At 47.2% G+C, this 19,922-nt stretch overlaps 1 protein-coding gene across 1 annotated transcript in view; it reads right to left on the bottom strand.

Moving 5' to 3' along the window:
• Positions 1-19,922, bottom strand: part of ATG16L1 (autophagy related 16 like 1) — a 303,900-nt gene that overhangs the window by 30,172 nt on the left and 253,806 nt on the right. The window contains 2 exon segments of the mRNA XM_030217204.1: positions 6,084-6,200; positions 15,155-15,202. Of these exon segments, the coding sequence (XP_030073064.1) occupies positions 6,084-6,200; positions 15,155-15,202 (165 nt within the window).

The following is a 19,922-nucleotide window of genomic DNA, read 5'->3' as shown; positions in this document are numbered from 1 at the left end:
TGAGACTAGACTCTGATAAGCGTAGAAGGTATTCAGAGTCTGTGTAGGACAAGAAAGGGTATCTATGGCCTTGCTGTCACACCAGACGGCAAACCTCCTCCAATTAACAGAATAACACCGCTTACTGGAATATTTCCTGGAAAACAGCAAGACCCAGGAGACACCCTCCGAAAGACCCAAGGAAGCGAATTCTAGGCTCTCAACATCCAGGCCATGAAAGCCAGAGACTGGAGGCTGGGATGTAGAAGCGGCCCTCGTTCTGAGTGTCGGAAAACACTCCAAGCTCCACGGTTCTTCAGAGGACAATTCCAGAAGAAGAGGGAACAAAATCTGTTGTGGCCAGTAGGGCGCGATCAGAAACATGGTTACGCAGTCTTGTTTGAGTTTCAACAAAGTCTTTCCCACTAGAGGTATGGGAGGATACGCATACAGAAGGTCTTTCCCCCAATTAAGAAGGAAGGCATCCGACGCTAATCTGTTGTGGGCCTGAACACTGGAACAGAACTGAGGGACCTTGTGACTGAGTTGAGTGGCAAAAAGATCCACAGAGGGGGTGCCCCACACTTGGAAGATCTTGCGGACTACGCCCATATTTAGAGACCACTTGTGAGGTTGCATTATCCTGTTCAGCTTGTCGACCAGGTCATTGTTTATGCCCGCCAGATAAGTGGCTTGGAGAAACACGCCATATTAGCGAGCTCAATGTCACATCTGGATGGCTTCTGACACAGAGGGCGAGATCCGGTGCCCCCCTGGTTGCTGGTGAAACACACTGCAACCTGATTGTCTGTATGAATTAGAATTATTTGCTGGGACAGCCGATCTCTGAAAGCCTTTAGAGCATTCCAGATCGCTCGTAGCTCCAGGAGATTGATCTGAAGATTTGTTTCCTGGAGGGACCAGGCTCCTTGAGTGTGAAGCCCATCTATATGAGCTCCCCATCCCAGGAGAGATGCATCTGTCGTCAGCACTTTTCGTGGCTGAGGAACTTGGAATGGAAATCCCAAGGTCAAACTGGACCAAATTCTTCACGACCAAAAAGAGTGAACAAGCTCCGGGGACACTCGGATGACATCCTCTAGACTTCCCGTGGCTTGACACCACTGAGAAGCCAGGATCCAATGAGCCGATCTCACGTGTAGGTGTGCCATGCATGTAACGTACACTGTGGAAGCCATGTGGCCCAACAATCTCAACATCTACCGAGCTGTGACCTGCTGTGATGTCCGAACCCTGGACGCTAGGAAAAGAAGACTGCACATGCCTCTAGGAGGTAGGCTCGGACATTCTTTGTATTGAGCAGGGCTCCTATGAACTCCAATTGTTGGATCAGATGGAGATGGCACTTGGGGTAGTTGATAATGAACCCTAATAGTTATCCACATGGACTCCCGAGCACCATCCTCAGAGGTGCGCTTCATCAGCCAATTATCGAGATAAGGGAACACATGAACTCCCAGTCTGTGTAGCGACGCTGCGACTACCGCTAGACACTTGATAAAGACCCTGGGAGCTGACACGAAGCCAAAATACAACACGCAGTACTGAAAGTGATGTGTTCCCAGCCAAAACCGAAGATACATCCGATGGGCTGGAAGTACTGGGATGTGTGTACATGCATCCTTGAAGTCCAGAGAGCATAGCAAATTGTTTTCCTAAATCATGTGAAGAAGGGTGCCCAGGGAAACCATTCTGAACTTTTCTTGGATTAGGAATTTGTTCAGGGCCCTTCCTATTAGATTGCAAGCTCTTTGAGCAGGGTCTTTCTTCTATGTTTGTGCAGCGCTGCGTACGCTTTGTAGCGCTATAGAAATGCTAAATAGTAGTAGTAGTAGTAGTTAGGTCTAGGATAGGACACATCCCCCCTGTCTTTTTCTGTACAAGTACCTGGAATAGAATGCCTGTCCTTCTTCCCCTGGTGGAGCGGGTTCGACCGTATGGGCCTTGAGAAGGGTGGAGAGCTCCTTTTCAAGTACCTGCTTGTGTTGAGAGCTGAAAGAATGAGCTCTCGGTGGACAATATGTAGGTTTGGAAAGCAAATTGAGGGTGTATCCAAGCCAGACGATTTGAAGAACCCACCAGTCAGAGGTTACGAAAGGCCACCTTTGGTGAAAAAACATTAACCTCCCCCCAACCAGCAAGTCTTCCAGGACTGTGGCTATGCTCTGCTGAAGCCAGTCAAAAGCATGTCCCTTGCTTTTGCTGGGGAGGAGCAGGGGCCTTGGGCACACGCTGTTGACGAGAACAAGCGAGCCGGGGCTCAGCCTGAGTAGGCTGGCGAGCCGCAGGAGTGTACCTATGGCTAGAGAAGGACTAGGGAGCACTCCTCGAATTACCAAAAAACCTCCTGGATGAGAAGGCAGTTGCCGAAGATGCTCGGCGGGAGAGAGAAGACATAGCATCAGTGTGCTTCTTGATTTGGTCAGCAGCCTCTTCGACCTTCTCTCTGAAAAGGTTATCTCCCCGGCAAGGGGCATCCACCAACCTCTACTGAATAGAATGTTCCAGGTCAGAAACACAGCCATGAGAGTCTGCACATTGCTATACCTTGGGCAGAGATCCTGGATACCACAAGTGTTGTAAGCAGGGCTTTTTTTGAAGGGGTGCTTGGGGGTACTGAGTACCGGCACCTTTTCCAGTGTCTGCTAAAATTGACCCATGGACCCCAAGTTTTAATGAAAGAGCTCAGGCTCTACACACCAATTCTGCCTTGTCATAGATTCTGTGACTGGTTGCAGGGGACCTGGCTGTTATGGGGTGGGTCCCTCAGTGATCACCCCACCCCTGAAGGGTGGTCTAGCATTTGAGTACTGACACCTTTTTTGCTAGTAAAAACGCACTGGTTGTAAGTGCCTCTGGCCAATAACTTGCGACACGCCTTCTGGTGCCTGACCAACTAGCAAAACAGCTCAGCCTACTCTGGAGGGAGCACATTGACCAAGTCTGACAGCTGCCGCACCGAGTTCTGTAAGTATACGCTTGTGAAGAGCTGGTATGACTAGATATGGGTGATGAGCATAGAAGCCTGATACATCTTTCTCCCAAAAGAGTCCAGGGTTCTAGCTTGTCTGCCTGGGGGAGCCAAGAAATAGTTCCTAGAACTCCTAGCTTTTTTGAGAGCGGCATCCACCACCATGGAGTCGTGGGGTAAAAGACCTCACTAAACCAGGTTCTATGTGGATCCGATACTGGGAATCTATTTTCTTGGGGACCACAGGGACTGACATTGGGGATGCCCAGTTCCTGACGAGGACTTCCTTGAGTACCTCATGGACAAGAGCTGTCACTGCCTCCTAAGGAGGGGAGGTGTAATCCAGGACCTCGAAAATCTTAGCCCTGGGCTCATCCTCCACTTCTACGGAGAATGGAATGGCCTCAGCCATTTCCAGTACAAAAGAGGTGAAAGAGAGGCTCTCAGGTGGTGGGGAGGGCTCAGAAGGAATCCCACAGGACTCATTGGAAGAAAAGTAGCTGGGATCCTCTTCTGACTCCCATGAATGCTCCTCTTCGGTGTCAGAGCGCACCTCCCTGAGGGATGTCCGAGAGAGAGCCCACCACGATGTCGAGGACCCATGTCCTCAAGAGCGGCATTGAGAAACTGGCTCCTGTCTCACACGATGTCGAGGACCCATGTCCTCAAGAGCGGCATTGAGAAACTGGCTCCTGTCTCACACGATGTCGAGGACCCATGTCCTCAAGAGCGGCATTGAGAAACTGGCTCCTGTCTCAACTCTGGCGAAGCTTCCTCCACCAACATCGAGGAGGTGCTGGCCTGGGTGGCAGTCGACACTGGGGCCTCAAGCGGCACCGCAGGTTGTACCTCGGGCTGAATGCCAGGCGGGGCTGAAGCAGGAGGTATGGTAGGCACAACCCCCCCTCCCCCGATATCGAGCTCAGGAAGCAAGGCCCGGATACGCTCGAAGGTCGCCATCGAGAAAGACTGAGGGGCCGGCTGGGAAGCAGGCTGCAGAATTGCCGGGACCAATGCGGGAGCAGAAACTCAGTGCCTGGAGACGAACACATCGGCACCTCTTATATGGAGGGGGAGCAGTCCTCCCAGCGGCGACACCTCGGGTGCTGAACCCCTCAGTGCCCTGGAGCTCCCGGCACCAAGTGTTGATGGAGATTGGTGATGGTGCTTCTTGGCCTTCGCCCGCTGCACATCACCCATGCTCCTCGGTGCCAACGAGGATGACGCTGAATCCTCAACATCGTCTCAGGGTTGGATCCAACGATGGATGGTCCTGGGGAACCTGCATAGCAGGAGGCCTCGAGACAGGTGGAGACCCACTTGATGCTTCACTGCTCCCAGTGTCTTGGGGTCTCGAAGCAGCCATCTTTAACCATGACACCCGATGCCAGTGAAGCACTTGATGTCGATGCCTCCGATCTCGATTCCGAAGAACTGGACCTGGCTCCAAAAATCTTCTCACGTTCAGTCTCTCAGGAACTCTGGGTCCTTTTCTTTATATGAAGACAAAGGACACAGTTGGCAGGGCTATAGTCGGGCTCGAGGCACTGGAGACACCAAGAATGTGTGTCTCTCCCCAAGATGGTCCGGTTGTACCGAGTACAACGCTTGAAAACCACTGGGAGTCTTCGTGGACATGGAAGGAAAAATGGCTTTGACTACATTAAAAGTTGCAAAAGGGGAAGAAGAAACAAGAGAGAGACCGAGCAGCATTAAGAATGGCCCGCGCTGAAAAAGAAAAAAAAAAAACAGACACAGGCAAAAAGCTAAAGGCACTGAACAGGACAAAGGAAGAGCAGGTAGCAAAAACACTGCCGAAAGGCAATGAAAAACAGCTCTCTACCAGATGAATGAAGAGCAAGCAAAAAAAGCTGCTGCTTATTATGATGCGGAGAAAACAAAACTGAACTGGCGCAGTCGTGCTGCGGGAGGGAAGGCACTCACTAATGTGCAATGGAGCACTGCTTGCACTCCAAAAAGCTGTCATTTTTTCTGGCATATTGCCGAACCAGGCGATTCAGGATGGCGTCTACCCACTTGTGAGAATATTAGCTTGCTTTTCCTTGGAGAAAGATCCTGAAACAGTGGTGTCACATGAGCAAATTTCTTAAGACCAAAAATCAATCTTGTAGCACAGTTCTGCAATAACTGAAATTATTTTAAAAGAACCTGATTGATGCCAACATAAAGAACCACGATAGTCCAGATGTAGCAAAACCATAGCCTGTTCTAGCAATCTAAACTGTGTCGGAAAGAAAGACGATCTTATAGCTCTACAACTAATACTCTAGACATACATTTCTGGTTTGAAAGCCCCCACAGCTCTCCTGCATGCTGTGAATCTGCCCTTGCCAAAGCATCTAGACATGTTTCCTTAAGCACACTGTAGGACTTACAGGCAGCACCAGGTCTATCCAACCATCAGTGTCTGCAGGCTTTACAGCATCTGAGCTTTCCAGGCGGAAACTGTTGCTGCACACCTCCTGCTCCCAGTGCAGTGCTTCAGCACCAGATAGGACTCCTGAATGCCATCTCAAACAGCCAGAAAAAAACACAACACTGCAAGTAAGTTAACTCAGATTAAAAAACTAACACTGCAAATGATATTTTCAGAAGGCACGCAAGACCTACCTCTCCAAACATGATAAGGGGAGCTAAGGCACTCTGTGGCCCTCTCATCCACCTGATACTCAAGGGGACTAAGCATGAGGGTTGGTTTGGGGGGGGGGGGGGGGTCAGGCCCTATCAGCCAGAAAGCATACTGGTCAGGGTGCTCAGAGGGAGAAGCTGCAAATAAGGTTTTTTTTTTTTTTTTAAATATGGGAAGGCAGAAAAGGAACCCCCTAGAAAGGAATTATCTCCCCTGGGCCTAACCAACTAACAGACTGCACAGGTTTACCACGTCCACCATCTGCTGGAGACTGAGAATACTGACTCTCTAAGGACCGCATGGAGTTCTCAATCTTACTCTGCAGGTAAGAGGGCATAACCCATCAGTGTAGACCAGTCTGGAGTGATGTGAAGGAATAGGCTTTTAAGACCTCACCATCTCTTATTATTCCTCCTGCCATAGGAAGTTTAGACTACTCTCTTTACAGAATTCAGAGCTCACCTCAATCCATGTTCTGCCTGATGCTTTGTAAGCATTCGTTCCACTTTTCCAGTCAACACATTCCAAAAGTAGAGAGTTCCATCAGCCGAGCCTGCTGTCACATAACTTCCATCAGGGCTGAGGAATAATGCCACAGATTACAACCTTACACAGGTAATCAATAGGAGTGGCCTAGTGGTTAGGGTGGTGGACTTTGGTCCTGGGGAACTGAGGACCTGAGTTCAATTCCCACTTCAGGCACAGGCAGCTCCTTGTGACTCTGGGCAAGTCACTTAACCCTCCATTGCCCCTTGTAAGCCGCATTGAGCCTGCCATGAGTGGGAAAGCGCGGGGTACAAATGTAACAAAAAAATAAAAATAAAATAAAACAAGATGATGCCTTTTTTATTGGGCATAACTTAATACATTTCTTGATTAGCTTTCGAAGGTAGCCCTTCTTCGTGAGATCGGAAATAAACACGTTGGTAGATGACAGTATATATAAGTGAAAACAAAAAAAACAGCACCACGGGCCCTTAAAAATGGAACACAGTTCTTTAATGAATGAGCCTTGACAAAAAGATCAGACACGGGCCGTGTTTCGGTGACTAGCCCCTGCGTCAGGGGTCACAGTGATGACGTGGAAAACTTGGGGAATAACTCGAATATATTCCTCTACAATATATTATTCCTTACCCCACGTCTCATATAGTAAAAGCTACAAAGCAACAAGGCACTTTCACTTTCTGTATCCGTGGTGCTGTTTTTTCGTTTGGACTTTAATTTGTACTTCGTTCCCTCTTTTTTGTTATATCCAAGTATATATAAGTGAAACATCAAAGCATGTCAGTGACAGTCTAACAGGATGAGGGTGGATAGGTGAGAGACAGGAAGAGTCGGGTGGATGAGTGACAGGGGACTATGCATGGAGATAGGAGGGTGACAAAGCAGTACAATTTTATGGTTTATAATGGGCTAGAAAACCCAGATCTTAAGTCCTGTCTGGTGGGTATCAAAATATTTAATCATTCTGACTTCAAAGGTCTTACGTTCCTGTATTGTTTTAAAGTTCCCTTTCAGGATTCTTACCATGAAATCACTGGTACAGTGTTCTGGTTTTGTAAAGTGCTGCCCCACAGGGGTGACATTATTTATTTATGTATTGCATTTGTATCCCACATTTTCCCACCTTTCTGCAGGCTCAATGTGGCTTACAATGTATCGTTCTTGGTGGTAATAGATTAGAACGTAATCACTTATTGTTACATAGAGATTTTGAGTGACATGGTAAAAGTTTAAAACAAGCAGATATTATAAAGATAATCACTAATTGTTACAAAGAGATTTTGAGTAACGTAGTAGAAGTTTAACAAGCAGATATTATAAAAATAGTTCTGAGTAAAGGTATAGGAGATGCATGCATTTATATTTGTTGTTCTGTGTGGTATGCCTTATTAAAAAGATGGGTCTTCAATGATATTCTAAAGTTTGTTAGTTCGTAGATCATTCTCAGGTTGCGTGGCAGTGCGTTCCATAGCTTGGCACTCAAGTAGGTAAAGTTTGATGCATGCGTAAGTTTGTATTTTAAACCTTTGCAGCTTGGGAGATGGAGATTAAGGAACGTGCGGGCTGATCTTTTTGATCAACCATCCTGATTGGTACTAGCATTTTTCATATGGTGTCTATGTAAATTAAATCTCTTCTTTTGCATCTGACTTGTTTCTCCAATGTAGCAGCCTTCATTGCATTTTTTTACACTGGATGATATATACCACATTGGAAGATGAGCATGTGAAAGATTCCTTAATGTTGAATATTTTTTCTTTGTGAATGACCATGGGGTCCTGTGAAATGTTTTGGCATAGTTTGCAGCTGGATATATTGCAAGGATGTGTGCCATTCTCTTATTTTTGAGTCTGTGCTGGGAGCTTACTTCTAATTAGCTTGTGTTTTAAGTTGGGTGGCTGTCGGAAGGCCAGCACTGGTGGGGATGGGAATATCTCTTTCAGTAAATCATCCTCCTGGAGTAGAGGCTGTAGATCTTTTATGATTTTTCTTAATTTTTCCAGCTCTGGGTTGTATGTCACTATAAGGGGGATTCTGTCTGTGGCTTTTTTTTCCTTTGTACTGTAGCAGATTTTCCCTGGGTGTTTTGAGGGAGGAGGTAATGTTCTTGGAGATTATTTTGGGGTTGTAGCCTTTCTGTTCGAAGGATGCAGTCAGGATTTCAAGGTGTCTGTCTCTGTCCCCTGGGTCAGAGCAGATACGGTGGTACTTTGTGGCTTGGCTGTAAATAATGGATTATTTTGTATGTGAAGGGTGGAAGCTGGAGTTGTGGAGGTAGCTGCATTTGTCTGTGGGTTTCTTGTATATGGATGTTTGTATATAGCCATCGCTGATTGAGACCGTGGTGTCCAAAAAATTGACTTTTTCTGGGGAGCAGTCAATTTTGAATCTGATTGTAGGATGGTATGTATTAAAGGAATTACAAAATTGTTTCAGAGTTTCTTCCCCCTCAGTGCAAATCATAAAAATGTCATCGATGTACCAGTAGTATTTTAGGGGTTTGGTCTGGTACATATTCAGAAATGTCTTTTCCAGCTCAGCCATAAAGAGGTTGGCATATTGGGGTGCTGTCCTGGTGCCCATCGCAGTGCCCATTATTTGCAGATAGACATCATTGTTAAAGCGGAAATACTTGTGAGTTAAAATAAATTTGATTAATTTTGTAATAGTTTCTGGTAAGTATTGATGGTCCAGTGTGGATGTTTTTAGGAGCTTCTCATACGTAGCTATGCCATCCGCATGGGGAATGTTGCTGTATAGTGATTCTACATCCATCGTGACCAGATGGGTACTCTGTGGTAATTGCTTGATATTTTTCAATTTATTTAGAAAGTCTGTGGTGTCTTGTATGAAGCTGTTTGTTTTGTGCACGAGAGGTTTCAGAATCCCCTCTATGAGTCCAGATATTTCCTCCGTGAGTGTGCCAATACCTGATATGATTGGTCTGCCAGGGTTTCCAGGTTTGTGGATTTTGGGTAGCATGTAGAATGTGCCAACAGAAGGCTGGTTTGGTATGAGTTTCTTCAGATGTGGCTGTACTTGTTTAGGAAATGTTCTGATAAGGTCTTTCAGCTGCTTTGTATAATCCTGTGTGGGATCCTATGTTAGTTTCCTGTAGTATGTATTGTCTGAGAGCTGTCTGTGCCCTTCTTCAATGTATTTTTGTGTGTCCATAATCACCACTGAGCCTCCTTTGTCTGCGGGTTTGATAATTCATTGGTTATTTTGTAGAGTTCTTATGGCCGCTCCTTCTGGTGGAATAAGATTGTTCAGAATTTTCTTTTGTTTGCTGGAAAGTTGTGATTTTACCCTATGTCTGAAGCTTTCTATGTAGTTGTCCAGCTTGTTGTTTTGTCCATCCTGTGGGGTGAAATAAGTGTTCTTTTGTTTAAAACTGTATTCTAGTCTGTTGGGAGTTCCTTTCTTGTGAAAATGTGCCTTCAGGCGCAGTTTTCTAAAGAATTCTTCCAGGTCTCAGTATAATTCATTTTGCCCATCCAGCAAGCTGGTGAAATTCAAAGTCCTTTGGAGAGTACAGAGACTTCATGCTGTGATAATTGATAGTTCGAGAGGAATACTATCCCCATTTGATCTGTATCTCCAATAGTGTGATCAGTGGTTTGTCTATAGGGTCTCTGCAGACTTCCCTGATTCTCTTTAATTGTTTGGGCTCTGATTTTCACATACCTCAGATGGATTGGAAAGTGTATCCAAGTTGTCTGGGAATGTTAGTTCTGCAGTGCTGTTTCTGCTCCAAGATAAGCTGTTTTTCTCTCTGAGATTCTACAGGAGAGAAGACAGCTTTATTTCTTTTTTTGCGGATAGCAATGTATTTTTTTTCTCCTTGGATATTCTGCAGATCCTCCTTAAGTTGGCTCATTCGGTATGGATGTAGTTCCTCCATGCTCCTCATGATTTCATCCCTTTGGGTTTTTATCAATTTCTTCTTCTTGTAGAGTTTATTTATTTGTTGCATTTATATCCCACATTTTCCCAACTATTTGCAGGCTCAATGTGGCTTACATCTTACCGGTCAAGGCGATCGCCTAAACTGGTGAGGAAACAAATACAAATTGATGTTAGGGTCGGGTAAAACTAGTATATTCAGGTGCCTAGGGATCAAGGATAGGAAGTAATATGTATTGTCCAGAACAGCTTGAGGTTTGCTGTGTTGCAGATTGGAGGCATCTACGTTTGATTGGTGGGGAATGCTTTTCTGAATAGGTAGGTCTTTAATGATCTCCTGAAGTCTAGATGGTCGTAAATTGATTTCACAGTCTTTGGGAGTATATTCCATAGTTGTGTACTTATGTAGGAGAAGTTTGATGCATAGGTTAATTTGTATCTGAGACCTTTGCAGCTCAGGTAGTGGAAATTTAGGTAGGTGCGTGATGCTCTGGTTCTGTTTCTGTCCGGAATGTCAATCAGGTCGAACATGTATCCTGGGGCTTCACCACAGATAATCTTGTGGACCAAGGTGCAGATTTTGAAGGTGATACGTTCTTTGATAGGAAGCCAATGCAGTTTTTCTCGGAGGGGTTTGGCAGATTCAAAACGTGATTTACCGAATATCAACCTGGCTGCCGTGTTTTGGGCTGTCTGGAGTTTCTTTATGAGTTTTCTTGGCATCCTGCATATATTCAGTTGCAGTAATCTGCGTGGCTCATTACCATTGATTGTATTAGGTTACAGAAAACTTCTCTCGGGAAGGAAGGTTTTTATACGTTTAAGCTTCCACATTGAATGAAAAATTTTCTTTATAGTGGAGTTTACTTGGCTCTCAAGTGTGAGATTGTGGTCAATTGTAACGCCTAGTATTTTGAGGCTGTCTGAGATAGGGAGGGTGTGATCTGGGGTGTTTAAGGTTGTGGGTTTATATTTATTATGTTGGGATGAGAGGATGAAGCAGTGTGTTCTTTCAGTGTTTAATTTCAGTTGGAATGAATTTGCCCATGAGTCCATGATGTCCAACCGCATTTGATTTCATCGATGATTTCTGTTAGGTCATGTTTGAAAGGAATATAAATTGTGACATCATCTGCATATATGAACGGATGAAGGTTTTGGTTGGATAGGGATTTGGCCAGTGGGGTCATCATTATGTTGAATAGAATTGGTGAGAGTGGAGATCCTTGAGGTTGATGTACAAGTTCATTTCTTAGTTTCTGACTAGTGCGTTTGCAGAGTTTCTCTGCATAGTCAGAATTGTAAGTAGTAGCCAAAGGATTTTTGATCCTCAGTCCTTTAGGAATGATGTCATTCTTCTTGCAGATTGTCAGAAATTAAAGATGACTGTTCACTTTTGTTTCTTTTTCCATAAGTTTGTTCATTTGCTTTTTCATGCGGCTGTATGCGGTATCTTCCATCTTGAGTAGAGAGGTGTGGTAGCCGTGTTAGTCCACTCAAAGTGCCCTCTGCTCCCACCCCTCCCTCGCTCTCTCCTCAATCACTGGCTAATTACTTCCACGACAAGGTGTAAAAGATCAACCTTGAGTTCACTACCAAGCCATCTCCTCCTCTTCACCCGTCAACCCTATCCCTCAACCAACCAACCCAGGCCTCCTTCTCCTCCTTTCCTGATATCACCGAGAAAACCGCTCACCTTCTTTCCTCCTTGAAATGCACCACCTGCTCTTCTGATCCCATCCCCACCAACTTACTTATCATCATCTCTCATACTGTCACCCCCTCCATCTGTCATATCGTCAACTTCTCTCTCTCCACTGCAACTGTCCCCGACACCTTCAAGCACGCCGTAGTCACACCTCTCCTCAAAAAACCATCACTTGACCCTACCTGTCCCTCCAACTACCGCCCTATCTCCCTCCTACCCTTCCTCTCCAAAATACTTGAGCGTGCTGTTCATAGCCGCTGCCTTGATTTTCTCTCCTCTCATGCCATCCTCGATCCACTTCAATCCGGTTTTCGCCCTCTACACTCGACAGAAACAGCACGCTCTAAAGTCTGTAATGACCTGTTCCTGGCAAAATCCAGAGGCCACTACTCCATCCTCATCCTCCTCGATCTATCCGCCGCCTTTGACACGGTCAATCATGACTTACTCCTTGCCACACTGTTCTCATTTGGGTTCCAGGGCTCTGTCCTCTCCTGGTTCTCCTCCTATCTCTCCCACCGCACTTTCAGGGTTCACTCTCATGGATCTTCCTCCACCCCCATCCCGCTATCTGTTGGTGTTCCCCAGGGATCTGTCCTTGGACCCCTTCTCTTCTCAATCTACACCTCTTCCCTGGGCTCCCTCATCTCATCTCATGGTTTCCAGTATCATCTCTATGCTGATGACACCCAGCTGTATCTCTCCACACCAGACATTACCGCGGAGACCCAGGCAAAGGTATCAGCCTGCTTATCCGACATTGCTGCCTGGATGTCCAACCGCCACCTGAAACTGAACGTCCAAGACCGAGCTCATCGTCTTTCCACCAAAACCCACTTCTCCTCTTCCTCCACTTTCTATCTCAGTTGATAACACCCTCATCCTCCCCGTCTCATCTGCCCGCAACCTTGGAGTCATCTTCGACACCTCCCTCTCCTTCTCTGAGCATATCCAGCAGATAGCCAAGACCTGTCGCTTCTTCCTCTTTAACATCAGCAAAATTCGACCTTTCCTCTCTGCATACACCACCCAAACTCTCGTCCACGCTCTCATTACCTCTTGCCTTGACTACTGCAACTTACTCCTCACCGGCCTCCCACTTAGCCATCTATCCCCCCTTCAATCTGTTCAGAACTCTGCTGCACGTCTTATATTCCGCCAGAACCGATATACTCATATCACCCCTCTCCTCAGATCACTTCACTGGCTTCCTATCAGATACCGCATTCAATTCAAGCTTCTCCTTCTTACCTACAAATGCACTCAGTCTGCTGCCCCTCACTACCTCTCTACCCTCATCTCCCCTTACTTTCCCACCCGAAACCTCCGTTCACAGGACAAATCCCTCCTCTCAGTACCCTTTCTCCACCACCGCCAACTCCAGGCTCCGCTCCTTCTGCCTCGCCTCACCCTATGCTTGGAACAACCTTCCTGAGCCCTTATGCCAAGCCCCCTCTCCCTGCCCATCTTCAAGTCTTTGCTTAAAGCCCACCTCTTCAATGCTGCGTTCGGCACCTAACTCTTACCGTTCAGTAAATCCAGACTACCCCAATTTGACTGCCCCTTTCGGACTGACTGTTCACTTGTCTTTTAGATTGTAAGCTCATTGAGCAGGGACTGTCCCTCTATGTTAAATTGTACAGCGCTGCGTAACCCTAGTAGCGCTTTAGAAATGTTAAGTAGTAGTAGAACAACTTTCCCGATCGCGGATTAAAAAAAAAAAAAAGAACTGAACACTGCACATTCGCATCGCGGACGGGAAGCCACTCGCGCATGCACGGTGAGTTGGCCCGGCGACGGAACGTTCGAGAAGTTTCCTGTACTTTTGAAGTTTCTTCCAGTCTCCTGGGCCATCGCGGATGACGACCCATCAGTCAGAATATTGTCCTCGGAGAAAAAAGGTATCTTATTTTCATTTCCTTCTATTGATTACCTTTAAAAGTGGACTAACACGGCTACCACACCTCTCTACTCAACTTTACACAGGTATCCATGCATCCCATTTTTCAGTTCCTAACTCTAATATATATGGGAAAAATAACATTTTCCTCAAACAGATCCCACTAGTTCCTCCCTACTAGCTCACTGGCTCAGGTTTTCAAATCAAATTCAAACATAAGGATTTGGATTTGCTGAGACAGATGCCAACATCAACTTTTCCCTAAGACAGTGTGACAAAGCTAGCACTCGGGGCCCCACAGAGAAGCAGCTAATCCCTGAACTACAGTTCCCAGAAGCCCTTGCAAGCAGGAGAGAGGAGGGTAGCCCCAAAAGGGTGGAATGAATTTCCAACCCCAGCAGGGGGAGCAGTGGCTCAGTGCTAGTGGAGCCAGTTACTCCCTTCCCCACTAGAGGGAGAAGGGGATGTGAAGCTCAGTCCCTTAGCTGCATCACAATTATATAATTCCCTCCAGCTGTGAAAGGAGAGAGATATTTCCGGGTGGCTCCCAGCCACCAGGAGGGAGAGGAAACTGATTGAGAGAGAAGTTGCCATGGAGTAGGTGGAGGACGGAAAGGGCCTGCCACTGGAGCTTCCCTGGGGGAGAAGAGTAAGCTGCCATGGAGTGTGAGAATGTAGATGTAACCCTGAACAGCACATGAAGGCAGTGTGAGAGGCCACAGGGGTGTGGTGCTGTGAGGTACGAGGAAAGGTGCCAGCCCTGTTTGGTACAGGGTCCTCCGGGGTGCTGTAAAGAGGACAGGGGCATTAAGTAGTGGTTTCCTTTGAAGAGACTGTTTGTGAAAGGGTTGAATTATTGGGATGTATAGAACAGCAGGCTGAACTTTGACTGAGCCCTTCTGAGGGAGAGGGGAGGTAGTGCAAAGGAAGTGGGCCTGAACTGTTAAGGAACTGAATGTTGGCTGGAATTGTGAACCCGGTCTGAACCCCGTTTGTGAACTGCATTTCAATTTTGAGGGTGGAACTGAACTGAGAATAAAGCACTTTGGTCTTAAGTCCGTATAGCAGTCTGGTTCTTTGCTGGAAACCTGTGAGCCTAACAGGGCTGCCGGCTCCAACCCCGAGCGGGGGAAGCGGACCCCTTTACAGCAGAAGTTCTAGAAGAATTAAATACATATATGGAAGACCATTCAATCACAGGTCATAATATATTAGTGTTATTATCTAGGGCTCTTTAATTCATATATGGTAACTGTTAGAAACTGGAACAGTATATGGAAGTGGATGAACAACTCTACACATATCCTTTGTTTTTCTCACATGTTTGCTAAGCATCAACTGTTTGCCATTGACTGGTAGAAAGCTAGATTTCTATGCACTGGTTTCTGACAAACTCTAAAGCCCCTCTTGGAATTGTTCATGTTCTCTCTGAAGTATACTGCCTCTGTCCTTTGAACCTCCCTGAGAATGAATCATGTCCTTTGGTATACTGCTCAAAGTTTAATTTCTTACCTGAAAATAGCTCTGGTCCAGTCAGCTCCGCACTTGAAACCCTGGGAACTGAAATTAGATGAGACCTCAGACCCAATAATCTTGACAAAAAAAAGCACTGCTACACTAAGATCCTCCCCAAGGAGTTTCCCTAACCACACCCTCTCTAAAGGACATCACATGATGCGATACCCGCAAACGAGCCTTTTCTGGAGTAGCCCCCACACTCTGGAATGCACTCCCTGAGAGGCTTTGCTTAACAAGGTGAAAGCTTGGCTTTTTAACCAGGCCCTTAACGGAAGAAGTAAATGACACAGGCTGCACATGTGCTTTGATACTTAGTCAAAGGATGAAATTATTGACAAGCATGCTAAATATAAAATTACAAGGAAATTCTAGAAGAGGAAATAGTAGTGTAAAGTCTGAGTCTATTTGGGGGGGGGGGGGGGAAGAAGGAAGAGAGAGACATAAGGCCTAAGTATGAAATTTGAGTGGACAGAGATCCCATATATATTTTCTTGACTGATCCAGAAAAATTGGAAGAGAAATGTTTGTCTCTACTGCCTGCAATGCAACCTAATGGTACACATAGGAACATTTTAGAAAGTAGAACAAAATTTTCTGACTCGGAGTGCAATAGATCTTGTGACCCAGTAGCATAACTACAGTGGTGGAAATAAGTATTTGATCCCTTGCTGATTTTGTAAGTTTGCCCACTGACAAAGACATGAGCAGCCCATAATTGAAGGGTAGGTTATTGGTAACAGTGAGAGATAGCACATCACAAATTAAAATCCGGAAAATCACATTGTGGAAAGTATATGAATTTATTTGCATTCTGCAGAGGGAAATAAGTATTTAATCCCTCTGGCAAACAAGACCTAATACTTGGTGGCAAAACCCTTGTTGGCAAGCACAGCGGTCAGACGTCTTCTGTAGTTGATGATGAGGTTTGCACACATGTCAGGAGGAATTTTGGTCCACTCCTCTTTGCAGATCATCTCTAAATCATTAAGAGTTCTGGGCTGTCGCTTGGCAACTCGCAGCTTCAGCTCCCTCCATAAGTTTTCAATGGGATTAAGGTCTGGTGACTGGCTAGGCCACTCCATGACCCTAATGTGCTTCTTCCTGAGCCACTCCTTTGTTGCCTTGGCTGTATGTTTTGGGTCATTGTCGTGCTGGAAGACCCAGCCACGACCCATTTTTAAGGCCCTGGCGGAGGGAAGGAGGTTGTCACTCAGAATTGTACGGTACATGGCCCCATCCATTCTCCCATTGATGCGGTGAAGTAGTCCTGTGCCCTTAGCAGAGAAACACCCCCAAAACATAACATTTCCACCTCCATGCTTGACAGTGGGGACGGTGTTCTTTGGGTCATAGGCAGCATTTCTCTTCCTCCAAACACGGCGAGTTGAGTTCATGCCAAAGAGCTCAATTTTTGTCTCATTTGACCACAGCACCTTCTCCCAATCACTCTCGGCATCATCCAGGTGTTCACTGGCAAACTTCAGACGGGCCGTCACATGTGCCTTCCGGAGCAGGGGGACCTTGCGGGCACTGCAGGATTGCAATCCGTTATGTCGTAATGTGTTACCAATGGTTTTCGTGGTGACAGTGGTCCCAGCTGCCTTGAGATCATTGACAAGTTCCCCCCTTGTAGTTGTAGGCTGATTTCTAACCTTCCTCATGATCAAGGATACCCCACGAGGTGAGATTTTGCGTGGAGCCCCAGATCTTTGTCGATTGACAGTCATTTTGTACTTCTTCCATTTTCTTACTATGGCACCAACAGTTGTCTCCTTCTCGCCCAGCGTCTTACTGATGGTTTTGTAGCCCATTCCAGCCTTGTGCAGGTGTATGATCTTGTCCCTGACATCCTTAGACAGCTCCTTGCTCTTGGCCATTTTGTAGAGGTTAGAGTCTGACTGATTCACTGAGTCTGTGGACAGGTGTCTTTCATACAGGTGACCATTGCCGACAGCTGTCTGTCATGCAGGTAACGAGTTGATTTGGAGCATCTACCTGGTCTGTAGGGGCCAGATCTCTTACTGGTTGGTGGGGGATCAAATACTTATTTCCCTCTGCAGAATGCAAATAAATTCATATACTTTCCACAATGTGATTTTCCGGATTTAATTTGTGATGTGCTATCTCTCACTGTTACCAATAACCTACCCTTCAATTATGGGCTGCTCATGTCTTTGTCAGTGGGCAAACTTACAAAATCAGCAAGGTAAAATTATGTATAATCATACCTGATAATTTTCTTTCCATTAATCATAGCTGATCAATCCATAGACTGGTGGGTTGTGTCCATCTACCAGCAGGTGGAGATAGAGAGCAAACTTTTGCCTCCCTATATGTGGTCATGTGCTGCCGGAAACTCCTCAGTATGTCGATATCAAAGCTCCATCCGCAGGACTCAGCACTTAGAGAATTACACCCACGAAGGGACACTCTGCCCAGCTCACCACCGCCGAAACGGGGGAGGGGAATTAACCCAGCTCATCCCCACACAAGTGGGGGAGGGGAATCCGTCCAGCTCATCCCCGCGGAGCGGGGGAGGGACACCACACCCGCCGATGCGGGGGGATCTGGCTTATCCTGCAACCGCAACCGCGGGAGGAGCTGACTGACCCTAACACCGCCGAAGCGGGAGGGGTACAAAGCTGCCCTACAGCCGCACGAAGCGGGAGGGAGTGCCGGCAGAATTTATGTCTCAATCCAGCCCCGTAAAACGGAGGGGAGAGGAATGCAGCAGCTCACTGTAACACAAACTCGTCTCAACTCTTGAAGAATCCAAGTGAAAGAAGAACTTGAACACGAAGTCCTCCTGAAGTAACTGAAGGCTAAACTTGAACCTAAAATTCAACCAGAATATAAACAGTACAGATATCTGGGAGGGGCTATGGATTGATCAGCTATGATTAATGGAAAGAAAATTATCAGGTATGATTATACATAATTTTACCTTCCATATCATCAAGCTGATCAATCCATAGACTGGTGGGATGTACCGAAGCAGTACTCACCCAGGGCGGGACATAGAAATCCCTGACCTCAACACTGAAGCTCCAAACCGGGCCTCCGCCCGTGCAGCCACAGTCAAACGGTAATGCTTGGAGAATGTATGAGCCGAAGCCCAAGTTGCCGCCTTGCATATCTCTTCCAAGGAGACGGATCCGGCCTCTGCCATCGAGGCCGCCTGAGCTCTCGTGGAGTGAGCCTTCAGCTGGATAGGCGGCACCTTCCCCGTGGCCACATAAGCCGCTGCAATGGCTTCCTTGACCCATCTTGCCACTGTAGGCTTAGCAGCCTGCAGACCCTTACGAGGACCTGCAAACAGGACAAACAGATGATCCGATTTCCGAAAATCATTGGTCACTTCCAAGTATCTGGTGATGACTCGTCTCACATCCAGATATTTAAGAGCAGAGTACTCCTCTGGGTAGTCCTCCCTACGAAAGGAAGGGAGACAGAGCTGCTGATTCACATGGAAGCGAGAACCAATCTTGGGCAGGAAGGAAGGCACTGTGCGAATAGTCACTCCTGCCTCAGTGAACTGCAGAAAAGGCTCTCGACAGGAGAGCGCCTGGAGCTCGGAAACTCTTCTGGCTGAAGTGATAGCCACCAAAAAGACTGCTTTCAACGTCAGGTCTTTCAGAGATGCCCTCGACAAGGGTTCCAAAGGCGGCTACTGCAATGCTCTTAGCACCAGGTTGAGATTCCACGCAGGCACCACTGAGTGCAGAGGAGGGCGCAGGTGATTAACTCCCTTGAGAAAGCGCACCACATCTGGCTGCGAAGCCAGGGAAACACCCTTCAGGCGGCCCCTGAAGCAAGCCAGAGCCGCTACCTGGACTTTAAGGGAACTGAGCGACAGGCCTTTCTCCAGACCTTCTTGCAGGAACGCCAACACTGAAGAAATTGGAGCAGTGAAGGGAGAAAGTGAGCCTGCTTCACACCATGCTGCAAAGATACGCCAAACCCTGGCGTAAGCAGTAGAAGTAGAGCGCTTCCTCGCTCTCAGCATAGTGGCGATGACCTTGTCTGAGAAGCCCTTCTTCCTCAGACGCTGCCGCTCAATAGCCAGGCCGTAAGACCAAAGGGAGAGGGATCCTCCATCACCACGGGACCCTGATGTAACAGGCCCTGCTCCACTGACAGCCGCAGAGGATCGTCGACTGAGAGCCTGAACAAGTCCGCATACCAGGGACGTCTGGGCCAATCCGGACCCACCAGGATTACCCTGCCGGGATGCTTTGCCACCCGGTCTAGCACCCTGCCCAACATGGGCCAGGGCGGGAACACATAGAGGAGCTCTTGTGTCGGCCACTGTTGGAGAAGAGCATCTACTCCCAGGGATCGAGGGTCCCGTCCTCTGCTGAAAAAGCGCGGCACTTGGCCATTGGCCGATGACGCCATCAGATCTAGGCTCGGCTGGCCCCAGCGCTTCGTGATGTCCAAGAACGCCTGAGCAGATAGTTGCCACTCTCCGGGCTCCAAGGTATGGCGACTGAGAAAGTCCGCCTTGACATTCATGACTCCGGCAATGTGGGCCGCTGAAAGCTGCTCCAGGTTCGCTTCCGCCCACTGGCAAAGACTCATAGCCTCCTTGGCTAGAGGGGCGCTCTTGGTACCTCCCTGGCGGTTGATATAGGCCACAGCCGTGGCATTGTCCGACAGGACCCGTACAGGCTTCAACACCAGTACCGGGATGAACTCCAATAACACCAACCGAATGGCTCTGAGTTCCAGGAGGTTGATAGACCACTTGCCTCTGCAGGAG

The sequence above is a fragment of the Microcaecilia unicolor genome, chromosome 10 (assembly GCF_901765095.1).
Source record: "Microcaecilia unicolor chromosome 10, aMicUni1.1, whole genome shotgun sequence".
Lineage (NCBI taxonomy): Eukaryota > Metazoa > Chordata > Amphibia > Gymnophiona > Siphonopidae > Microcaecilia > Microcaecilia unicolor.
The sequence above is the reverse complement of the archived record's forward strand: the minus strand, read 5'-3'. Positions and strand labels throughout refer to the sequence as shown.